The following is a 12,271-nucleotide window of genomic DNA, read 5'->3' on the forward strand; positions in this document are numbered from 1 at the left end:
CAAACACAACGTTTGTTTCCTCCTACTCTCCCAGCTAGCGGACCTGGAGAAAGCCAACATGTTTTCAGCTCCATAAAACCCACCTGTCTCCCAGTGACGTTCACACAGATGCGTTTCCTGAGGACCAGCTGCATGTGGGCCGGGTGGCTCAGCTGGATCACAGAACGGACCGTCAGGTAAACCCTCTGGTCAGCAGACGTCACCCGACTCAGCTGGGGACACTCATGGACCGTGGAGTCCCAGGACGCCTCCACCTTCACCTGGACCAAATTAAAAGGTAGGGAGAATCAAAATCAGAACAATTCCCTCAACTTTGCACCATGCTTCACATCATGATGCTGCCTCCACCGTGCTTCACATCATGATGCTGCCACCACCATGCTTCACATCATGATGCTGCCTCCACCGTGCTTCACATCATGATGCTGCCACCACCGTGCTTCTCATCATGATGCTGCCACCACCGTGCTTCTCATCATGATGCTGCCACCACCGTGCTTCTCATCATGATGCTGCCACCACCGTGCTTCTCATCATGATGCTGCCACCACCGTGCTTCTCATCATGATGCTGCCTCCACTGTGCTTCACATCATGATGCTGCCACCACCGTGCTTCTCATCATGATGCTGCCTCCACTGTGCTTCACATCATGATGCTGCCTCCACCGTGCTTCACATCATGATGCTGCCACCACCGTGCTTCTCATCATGATGCTGCCTCCACTGTGCTTCACATCATGATGCTGCCACCACCGTGCTTCACATCATGATGCTGCCACCACCGTGCTTCACATCATGATGCTGCCACCACCGTGCTTCACATCATGATGCTGCCACCACCGTGCTTCTCATCATGATGCTGCCTCCACCGTGCTTCTCATCATGATGCTGCCTCCACCGTGCTTCACATCATGATGCTGCCACCACCGTGCTTCACATCATGATGCTGCCACCACCGTGCTTCACATCATGATGCTGCCTCCACCGTGCTTCACATCATGATGCTGCCTCCACCGTGCTTCTCATCATGATGCTGCCACCACCGTGCTTCACATCATGATGCTGCCTCCACCGTGCTTCACATCATGATGCTGCCTCCACCGTGCTTCACATCATGATGCTGCCTCCACCGTGCTTCTCATCATGATGCTGCCACCACCGTGCTTCTCATCATGATGCTGCCACCACCGTGCTTCATCATGATGCTGCCTCCACCGTGCTTCACATCATGATGCTGCCACCACCGTGCTTCTCATCATGATGCTGCCTCCACCATGCTTCACATCATGATGCTGCCACCACCGTGCTTCTCATCATGATGCTGCCTCCACCGTGCTTCTCATCATGATGCTGCCACCACCGTGCTTCACATCATGATGCTGCCACCACCGTGCTTCTCATCATGATGCTGCCTCCACCGTGCTTCTCATCATGATGCTGCCTCCACCGTGCTTCACATCATGATGCTGCCTCCACCGTGCTTCACATCATGATGCTGCCTCCACCGTGCTTCACATCATGATGCTGCCTCCACCGTGCTTCACATCATGATGCTGCCACCACCGTGCTTCTCATCATGATGCTGCCTCCACCGTGCTTCACATCATGATGCTGCCTCCACTGTGCTTCACATCATGATGCTGCCTCCACCGTGCTTCTCATCATGATGCTGCCACCACCGTGCTTCTCATCATGATGCTGCCACCACCGTGCTTCACATCATGATGCTGCCACCACCGTGCTTCTCATCATGATGCTGCCTCCACTGTGCTTCACATCATGATGCTGCCACCACCGTGCTTCTCATCATGATGCTGCCTCCACTGTGCTTCACATCATGATGCTGCCTCCACCGTGCTTCACAGTGGGGATGGTGTGACTGCCAAACAGTATCTAGTCTGATGGTCTCTCTTTTGTAAATTTTTATCAAATAAGCCAAATTAAATGGACCATGATGATGTTGGATAACAATAAAAAGGGAAAAGTTTTTCTCGGCGCTGCAGCAGATCAGCTATTTGAGTTCCATTTCCTGGCAGTTGTTTAGACATTTATCAGATTGTCTCCAACCTGAAATAAACAAACTGCAGGGAGCAAATTTGTGACTTGTAGATTAAACGGGCAAACAGTCTCCTACGGCTCCCTCACCTCTGGATCGCAGTGTTTAACGATATGAAGGTCAAAGAAGTCGTCGTCGTCCTCCCCGCTGAGCACAGCATCGAGGCCTCCGGCCAGCGGGGCAGAAAGACTGGACTGGAAATCATCAGCTGGAGGGAAAACAAACACAGAAAGCCATTAGGATCTCTGGCTATTAAAAGAACAGAGGATTTTTGCCAAACAGAGAAGAACACACCACTGAGATCCAGGAACAGGACAGGAATGTGTGTTTCCATTCCAGGTACAGGAACCCTGCAGAGAAACGCTGATTAAACACCCAGTTCATGATCCAGAGGGACTGATAGCTCCTAAACCATCCTCAGCTCAATTAGATTCAGTTAGAAAGCAGCTATTTTCCAGCAATAACACACAATTAAAGCCCAACTCAACAGATCTGACAAGAGAAGATCATTTCAGATTAAATGTTCGATTCAGTTTAACATTTCTGACTAAAGACGAACAAAACAGGAGAGCAGGATTTAATCAGATCAGGGTTCCACCTCAGTTCTACAATAACTGTTTATCAGACTCTTCTTGAATTAGAGAGATCCAGCTTCATTCAGCTGTCAGATGTTTGGTGGAGGTAAGGATGGATATTAGGTACTGGTCTAAGGAAAGTTTAACAATAAATACTAACAATTAAGCAGCATAAATGATGAACTATAAACAGATTATGAAGAGGTTCGTTATAAATACGTTTCTGCATAAACGTACTACCAGTAAAATCTAAAAAGTGTTGTAATGATGCTGAATGATTCCTCTGCACTCAAACTGTGACTGGATCGATGCAGAACTAATAATTCATGCAGCATTTATTTTTACCTTCATACTGAATTTGGGGAGTTTAATTTCTAACCATGAATCACATCCTATAAGTGTCCACATGTTGTAAACCTGCTATCAGCTGTCAGATAAACGTGTTCATATCTTCTTCTCTAGTGTAGTGAGGACGTCCAAACCCACCACGGTTGAATCTCCAACAGCAGGTTTTAACAGAGGAGCTACACAGTGATCTCAATGTAAAGTAAAAAACTGAATTAGAGAAAGACAGAGAGGAAATGTGGTCAGAGTGTGCAGCCCTCCACCGAGGGCAACGCTCCATCTCAAAGCTTTGAAGAAAGTGACAGGAACCCAGAGAACATCTGCTGCTCCACCTCTGCATGAAGCTTCAAGAAAGCCGGGCTGCTAGTTTAACACACTGATCTGAATCCACAGCAGAACGTCAACCTCTGAAGCCTCAAACTCACAGAAAGGTTTGAAACACGTGTTCTGAAGAATTTCATTTAAAAAACACACATTTCATAAGAGCTGAAACTGGAGAAATCCTCACATTTCCACTTTAAACATATCAAACGGCAAAAATAAAGAATTTACACCAGATTCTGCAAAAAAACTAAATAATCTGAAGTCCTTAATGCATTGGCAAAGCCATGAAGGACTAAGGCTAATTTAACTAAATCATCCATCCATCCATCCATCCATCCATCCATCATCCATCCATCCATCCATCCATCCATCCATCCATCCATCCATCCATCCATCCATCCATCCATCCAGGAGATGACAGGAGAACTTCAGGTTAAAATAAAACAAATCTGAAAGAAACTGTGCTTTCTTTATTTTTATGATGTCTGGGATTATAACGGTGTCATACTTTCTCACCAACATGTAGTGAGTCTGCTCATTCTCCTCCTCTCCACCAGGTTTCATCACATCCTGCTCTTGTAGTTTTTAAATATTCCAGCTTTCTAACACTTTAAACGCACCTTTCTACCGGAGCTCCAGGGATGCCGCTGCCGGCCGACGGCACCAGAACAGCATTTCTTTCCTCTGTGAGGGTCAGACGACACTCCAGCAGCTGGGATTCTCTCTCTACATCATCCTCTGACTTATCTACAGGAAAGAAGCACAGAAACCTCAGAAAACAGAAGAATCCCACTGATCTGGTCTCAGAAATGGAGCAGCTCCAGCTTATGACGGCTGTCATCCAACTCTCATCAGTCATTTAGAATGTAACGCTCCAGACTGACTCAAACTGTTCATCACTGTCAGTTAGAGACAGATGAGAGAAGAAAGAAGCTCTGGTGCTGCACAAATGTTCTGATGGTAAATACATTTTAATTAAGGGGAGAAAATAAAGCGGTAGTGGAGCTTTCAGAGCAGAATCACACTGCTGCTGCTGCTGCTACTCATCTTTGTTTCCATATCAGATTAGTTTGTAGGGTTTTCCAGCTCTACCTGGTTTGGAAACGATCTTCTGCAGCTGCTGATCCAAATACTCCTGTCTCTGAGTCAGTGTGAGCAACCACTGCTCCCTCATCCTCTCCAGGTCCACCTCCTGCAACACAAACAGCACAAACACACATTCAGGTCCACCTCCTGCAGCACAAACAACAACACAAACAACAACACAAACACACTTTTCACCTCGGCAGACGGGTACAGAGGTTCCTCACCATGTCACGGTGATATTTATATTATCTATTATTGTGGTGAGCTGCGTTGAAGAACAAGTGGAGAAAGGATATCTGCCCTTTATGCACTCTGCAGCTGGTGGATGCTTTTATTTTGACACTCAGATCAGGAAGTGATCAAACCTGACATCATAACACTGAACCAAACTAACCAGGCTGACTAAACCACTAAACACAATAAAACACAAACACTACTAACACTGGAACACCAACATAAACCACAATAATGACATTTAAACTCCCATGATGCATTGCAGCACAAGCGTTCAGTCACAGACCAGCTCTGCCATCGATGCATTATTTTAATTATGTTAGCGGTAAAGTAAGCATTTTCTAGCCTAAAAAATGGAAAACGATATAAAAAATAACAATTAAAACATATTAAAAGAATATTTAATGTCCAGCGCTGGGCTCCGATTGGCTCAGAGACCAGCGCTGGGCTCCGATTGGCTCAGAGACCAGCGCTGGGCTCCGATTGGCTCAGAGACCAGCGCTGGGCTCCGATTGGCTCAGAGACCAGCGCTGGGCTCCGATTGGCTCAGAGACCAGCGCTGGGCTCCGATTGGCTCAGAGACCAGCGCTGGGCTCCGATTGGCCCAGAGACCAGCGCTGGGCTCCGATTGGCCCAGAGACCAGCGCTGGGCTCCGATTGGCTCAGAGACCAGCGCTGGGCTCTGATTGGCTCAGAGAGCGTAGCATCATTTCCTCTGTCTCCTGTTTAGCAGCATTCAGCATCTGGCCTCCATTTCACAGACGTCTGATGGCTGCATTATGCTGCTCTGTGGTGTGTGAGGAGGTTTATAAAGCCTTAAAATATACAGAAATAATAAAATAGAGATGGTTGCTGCTTTACTGATTCTCGTCTGGAGCGTAACCCCCTGATAGACCAGGGACCGCCCGTTATCTTCTTGCTACAGCATTCTGCTGTTTCTACTGGTGATTCACTGACCTGGTAGCTGTCCATTTCTTCATCTCCACCCTAAAAATGAAACAGAGGCAAACAATCAAAGACAGACATGTGGAAACAGACAAACCTTTGCTAAAACAGTGCAGGAGGAGGGCTCACCCATTGGGGATCATTTCTGGAGGGACGTATCTGTTGGACTTTGACGTCTCCGATAGAAACTGAGAGGATGGAGGCAGCGATGAGCGGCATCGTACCGGAGTCTGACACCGAGCGGACCTCCACCTGGACCCGCCGGGACTGACCCTGCAGGTACACACAAAAACATAATTCACTTCTAGATTTATTCCATACAGCAGAGCAGGAAAAGCTTCTTATTATGGGATGTTAAAGCTGCAAAGCCCCAGAATGAATGGTGATTTTATACTCAGAAAGTGACCTTCTAACAGCAGGAACCAGGTTCTCTGACCGTTCTGAAGCAAAATGAAACTGAAACTGGGGTTCAGCTTGAGGGGGACAAAGCTCAGTTTAAAGCTGTTTATTGTTCCTTCATCACAGTTAAAGTCACCCTCCTGTTGTCCTCATTTACAGCCACCAAGAATATGGTTTCCTTGTCTGAAAAAGTACCAAAAATCAGCAAAAAAATTACCCAAGTTTCTAAAAATTTGAAAAACCTTCATGAAGAAAATTCCAATAATTCCTTAAAAGTTTTCCTTAAAAGTTCACTCCTTAAAAGATACTTCGAGCCAAACTGTTGGCTCAGGAGGCCGGCTTCATCGCCGAGGAGCTCAGCAAGAGGACGGAGTACCTGGTGACGCTGCCTATCACAAGTATTCACCCCCTTTGATGGCAAATTTTGAAAAGCAATGAAAGCAATTTTCTTTCATTAACATTACTTTATAGAAATCTGTTTTCACTTTGACATTAAAGAGTTTTTTCCAATAAATGTTTTTGTTAAAAAAGCTAAATTTTATTGACCATGATTGATTTATGAAAGCAATAAAAGAGTAAAACATCAAAGGGGTGAATGGCACTGTAGCTGCTGCCAACCTGGACGCCAACAGGAAGGTAGGGAGTCTGTCTGAGGATAAACGGTGGGACCTATCAGCAGCAGGAGACGATAGAAGGCTGATTTTTATAGGAAATAACAAACCTCAGCAGCATCACAGACACCCACAGAAATATAGTCACAGTAGAAAGGCTGAAGATTGGCAGATGTGATTTTTATTCTCTTAACCCTCCTGCTGTCTTCATTTAAAGGCACCAAAAATATTGTTTACTTGTCTGAAAAAAATCCAAAAATTCAGCCAAAAAATTCAACAAATTTCTGAAGATTTGCAAAACCTTCAGGAAGAAAATTCCAATAATTCCTTAAAAGTTTCCCTTAAAAAATGTATTTAAAAAAAATCCCCCAAATTTGGCCAAAAATTTTTTCAAAAAATGAGTGAAAGTCTTCCAAAAAAATCCTAAAAATATCTACAGTGATTCCATATTTATCAGTAAAACTTCTAATATTTTCTTTAAGAACATTCACATAAAAATCAACCAAATCCAGAGAAATTCTCTGGATTTGGTTGAAAGTATCCAGTAAAGTACATGAACACCACTCACACCTATGTTCAGAGCTCCATGGTACCTGTCTGAGCTGGAAGGTTCCTCCTGTGCGGACGTCTTTAGCAGGTTGAACTTCTACAGGTGTGAACTCTCCCGCCTCGTTCAGCTCCATCAGCTGAACCCACAGCTCCAGCCGACGGGTCACCTCACTCCACCTGTGGAGACACCATCAGGACCATCAGGGCCATCAGGACCATCAGGGCCATCAGGACCATCCATCAGGACCATCAGGGCCATCCATCAGGACCATCAGGGCCATCAGGGCCATCAGGACCATCAGGGCCATCAGGGCCATCAGGGCCATCCATCAGGACCATCAGGGCCATCCATCAGGACCATCAGGGCCATCAGGGCCATCAGGGCCATCCATCAGGACCATCAGGGCCATCCATCAGGGCCATCAGGGCCATCCATCAGGACCATCAGGGCCATCCATCAGGACCATCAGGGCCATCCATCAGGACCATCAGGGCCATCCATCAGGACCATCAGGACCATCCATCAGGACCATCAGGACCATCAGGGCCATCAGGACCATCAGGACCATCAGGGCCATCAGGACCATCAGGACCATCAGGGCCATCAGGGCCATCCATCAGGACCATCAGGACCATCAGGACCATCCATCAGGACCATCAGGGCCATCAGGACCATCAGGACCATCAGGGCCATCAGGACCATCAGGACCATCAGGGCCATCAGGACCATCAGGGCCATCAGGACCATCAGGACCATCAGGACCATCAGGGCCATCAGGACCATCAGGGCCATCAGGGCCATCCATCAGGACCATCAGGACCATCAGGGCCATCAGGGCCATCAGGACCATCAGGGCCATCCATCAGGACCATCAGGGCCATCCATCAGGACCATCAGGGCCATCCATCAGGACCATCAGGACCATCCATCAGGACCATCAGGACCATCAGGGCCATCAGGACCATCAGGACCATCAGGGCCATCAGGACCATCAGGACCATCAGGGCCATCCATCAGGACCATCAGGACCATCAGGGCCATCAGGACCATCAGGACCATCAGGGCCATCAGGACCATCAGGGCCATCAGGGCCATCAGGACCATCAGGGCCATCAGGACCATCAGGACCATCAGGGCCATCAGGACCATCAGGGCCATCAGGGCCATCCATCAGGGCCATCAGGGCCATCAGGGCCATCCATCAGGACCATCAGGGCCATCCATCAGGACCATCAGGGCCATCCATCAGGACCATCAGGGCCATCAGGGCCATCAGGACCATCAGGGCCATCAGGGCCATCAGGGCCATCAGGGCCATCAGGACCATCAGGGCCATCAGGGCCATCAGGACCATCAGGGCCATCAGGGCCATCAGGGCCATCAGGGCCATCCATCAGGACCATCAGGGCCATCAGGGCCATCAGGAGAACCACCGCCATACATTATAACAACAAAAACACCGGCGTACAGTCTGGTTACGGGTACAGAGTCCTCCTCCATCTACTCTCACTGGTATTTTCAGTGTAATTTTTTGGCCAGAAAAATGGACAAAACAATAAACAAAGTGAGAGTTTTTCCACATTTTCTATAAATATTACATGCTCTAATATTACTGTCCTGAATTATTTTGAGCACATTAATTGCATCTTTTCTGTGCCTGGTATACTTATGTTAAAGCGCTGCAGGAGCACCAGGAGCAGAGCACCTATCGCTGATAAAGGAGACTACATCCTGTATTGTTTTTTATTTTTACAGGCAGACTCTCTGCATCTTTTAATTGCACCTTGTGTATTTCTGAACTAGTTTTAACTGGTAAACATTTACCATCTGCTGTGCAGCTGCTGCTCTACTGCTTCCTAAAGCATTCTACACTAATTCCATCCATTTCCTGAGCGTTAGCACATTACCAATGGATAGAAATGAACCTACATCTACAGTTAGCTGAGTGCTGAAATAATTCAAGCTATGGTTGTGGAATGTAATGAGATAAACGCTTCATTTTCTGCATCTACAGTGGAAGAATTCAAAGGGAAACAGTGAGTGGGATTCTTGTTTTTCAGCTCAAAAACAGGAGCTAATCAATAGGAATAGATGCAAAGCTCACGTAAAGTTTTCAGACTGAAACTGACAGTTGTGGAAATAAATGCAGCTCAGACAGCATCTGTTAGAACAAAATGAACAAAATGTGGCTGCCTGGCTGAACTGTAGACAGGTAAACACTTCAAAGACAGTCTCACAGAATAAAGCTAACTCTCTCCTGTATGGATGCAGCAGAATACTTCTCAATCGTTTCATAACTCCTGTTTTCAAACATACTAAGGGTTTCTGAATATGAGCACACTGCATGTTTAATGTTGTGTTAAAGTCGACATCACACAGATCCACCATCTGCTCTGCCTCTGATGTCCTCTATCTCCTGTTCCTACTATACAGCCCCTGTGTGAGTGCTGCTTTCAGGTGTTTGTGTCTCTGGACCTCTCTCTGAGGGATCTGGTCTTGGCTTGGATCACTCCCAGGTCCCACAGAGCCAGGTTCCTGCGATGGTTGGCCTGTTTGTGTCCGTACACTTCGATGGCCACCGCCCCCTCTGCCAGGAACTCCACAAAGTCCTCAGATACCGCCACCGACAGCTCCTGGACACAGGGTTTAAAGTCGCCTTATCTGTGAGTGGAAGCCGTCTCTAACTGGTGCTTCTATCCTCACTCAGTCTTTACCTTGGCGCTGTCGAACACCACCGTGCACTGAGGGTCTCTGGAGGCCGACAAAGAGCTCGACGGCGCCACCTCTGGAGCCGTGAACACCGGCTCCTCCTGGCCCCAGAAGTGATACTGACAGAAGACGAAGTTGGACAGGTGGCGAGGAAGACCGGTGGCCTGGAGGACTTTCACCTGGAGGACAGAGGAGGAGGAAAAGACTTTAAATCTGCAGGAACAAGCAAACTTCACGGCAGACTTTAACTCCGGATCAGACACCACTGAACAGAACTACAAGCCTCTGAACCTGGTTGGACACCAGACTCACCACACAGTCCAGCTTCCTCTCCTGTGGATCTCCGTCTGTCAGCTGAGAGTCGCTTTGAGCTGCAGGTTCCTCCTCTGAGCTCTCAGTGCCTCGAAACACCTCCACATGCAGCCGACCCGCAACCTGACAACGCACACACAATTAAACACAATCACACACACACAGAGAAAGAGAGACACACAATCTCACACACACAGAGTAACACAGTAACACACAGAGACACACCCCTTCCTGGTACCAGTCCCTCTATCAGGAAACCAGCTCGTCTTTCTTCGTATTTAGTTCACTTTTATCAACAACAAATTTATTTTACTTCTCAAATTCAGTGTTTCTCGGTCAAAGAAGTTTCATGACGGGGCGGTTGTGACTCAGGTGGTAGAGCGGTCGTCGAAGGGTCGGTGGTTTGATTCCCGCTCTGTCCTAGTCATGTGCTGTTGTGTCCTTGGGCACTTTACCCGCCTTCCCTCCAGTGCTGCTCTCACACTGATGTATGAATGTGTGAATGTTGGAGGTGGTCAGAGGGGCCGTAGGGGCAGATTAACAGCCACGCTTCCATCAGTCTGCCCCAGGACAGCTGCAGCTACAAATGTAGTTTACCACCACCAGAGTGAGAATGTGTGAGTGAATGAATAATGGATTCATTGTGAAGCGCTTTGAGGGCCTAGAAAAAGCACTATATGAATCTAATCCATTATTATTATTATGAATGAATTTTCTGCTCTCATGAGTTAATCTGATGAGTATTCAGAAAAATCTGAAGCATTTAGATCCGTTATTGGAGTTAAAAACATTCTGCTGAATTAAAACTCAGACTGTGTGTTAAAGTGAAAGCAGTGTTTATTACTCCTTCATGCATTATTCCTGCTTTATATTTGGACTGCAGATGGATCTGAAGGTTAATCCATCATTAATGGGAGAACTCTTATTTCCAGTTTCCTTATTTTTTGATGTTAAAACATTTGGATCACATGGGACGAGTTTAGCAGGAAAAAGCCTTAAACTCCCCAACATCTGGAATATGACGGCGACTAAACACTGCTTTGGAAGATGCTGGACGTCAAACAGAATGGAAACAGCTGGATTCATCTTTAGCGATGTCTGGGATTGTCCATAACTACAAAGAGCCAGAAGCTGAAGAAGATGAACCTCCCAGCAGGTCATCCATGCTCTCTGATCCATGTTTATATCTACAGACATGCAGACTGACAGAACCAGAACGGTGCAGATGAATGGATTTAGTGCATTTAGTAAATAAAGAGAAGCTGCTCTCGTCCTACCTCCCCCTTCTGGTTGATGATGGGTACTGCGTACTGCAGCTTGACGTCGTAAAACAAACAGGCCAGGAAGACGTTGGCCACGCCGATCAGACTGTGGTTCTCCTGCTCATCGAAGAACGGGTCGGCACGCTTGAAGTAGGACCTCATCATCTGGAAAACAACACAAACAACACAAAGAAACGCCGTGAGAGACATGAATGACTGCAGGCTGATACTAACCCCTGATGTACAGGAAGGTCGTGTTAGTTTCAGTTTAAATACTCTGATCCCCGCCATGGAGAAAAAACATCTTGTCTGTTTTCTTGATGAATGTGGGGTCTGTCTTCTGTCCACTCACAGGATTGTCTTCATCGAAGTCCTTCCACTCCTGGTAGAGCTCCCTCATGTCCACCAGCCGGTTCTCCATCTTCTCCAGAGCCCAGATCTGCTTCCCTTTACCTTTACGGCGCACCTGGATGGCCGGTTCGCTCAGCACCACATCACGCTGCAGAAACACCCAAACACACCGCTGCTGCTTATTTACTGATTAATACAAAATATACTGCAGAGCCCTGAACAAAAACGAGAGTAGAGAAGGTTTACTTTGCTGACAGACAGCATCTGTTTGCTTTCATTTAAACCTGGTGTCGTCCTGAGGGTCAAACTGATCCGTGTAAAGTTTGAAAATGTGGAGAAAATAGAGATTTTCACAGTAAAACTTCTGATGTGCACATTTTCAACATTTTTGGGAAATTTTTGAACATTTTTTGGGGAAAAAAGAAATGTTAAAACTGTTTAAGGACATTCACATAAAAATCAACCAAAATGCAGAGAAATTCTCTGGATTTTGGTTTATTTTATGTGAATG

The 12,271-nt window shown here is 46.8% G+C and overlaps 1 protein-coding gene across 16 annotated transcripts in view; it reads right to left on the reverse strand.

Moving 5' to 3' along the window:
• LOC110960597 (kinesin-like protein KIF13B) overlaps window positions 1-12,271 on the reverse strand; it is a 60,110-nt gene that overhangs the window by 22,244 nt on the left and 25,595 nt on the right. For all 16 annotated transcript variants that reach the window (XR_007947454.1, XR_007947445.1, XR_007947444.1 and 13 more), the window contains exons 20-32: window positions 11,762-11,908; window positions 11,425-11,574; window positions 10,148-10,270; window positions 9,841-10,014; window positions 9,602-9,759; window positions 7,170-7,302; window positions 5,696-5,839; window positions 5,579-5,608; window positions 4,394-4,493; window positions 3,922-4,048; window positions 2,352-2,407; window positions 2,147-2,265; window positions 84-260 (exon numbers count right to left, since the gene is read on the reverse strand). Coding sequence is in view for 5 of the 16 variants with exons in the window: in XM_051960567.1 (XP_051816527.1) it covers window positions 84-260; window positions 2,147-2,265; window positions 2,352-2,407; window positions 3,922-4,048; window positions 4,394-4,493; window positions 5,579-5,608; window positions 5,696-5,839; window positions 7,170-7,302; window positions 9,602-9,759; window positions 9,841-10,014; window positions 10,148-10,270; window positions 11,425-11,574; window positions 11,762-11,908 (1,638 nt within the window). In the remaining 11 variants the exon portion in view is untranslated. The remainder of the gene's footprint in view (window positions 1-83; window positions 261-2,146; window positions 2,266-2,351; window positions 2,408-3,921; window positions 4,049-4,393; window positions 4,494-5,578; window positions 5,609-5,695; window positions 5,840-7,169; window positions 7,303-9,601; window positions 9,760-9,840; window positions 10,015-10,147; window positions 10,271-11,424; window positions 11,575-11,761; window positions 11,909-12,271) is intronic.

The sequence above is a fragment of the Acanthochromis polyacanthus genome, chromosome 16 (genome assembly GCF_021347895.1).
Source record: "Acanthochromis polyacanthus isolate Apoly-LR-REF ecotype Palm Island chromosome 16, KAUST_Apoly_ChrSc, whole genome shotgun sequence".
Lineage (NCBI taxonomy): Eukaryota > Metazoa > Chordata > Actinopteri > Pomacentridae > Acanthochromis > Acanthochromis polyacanthus.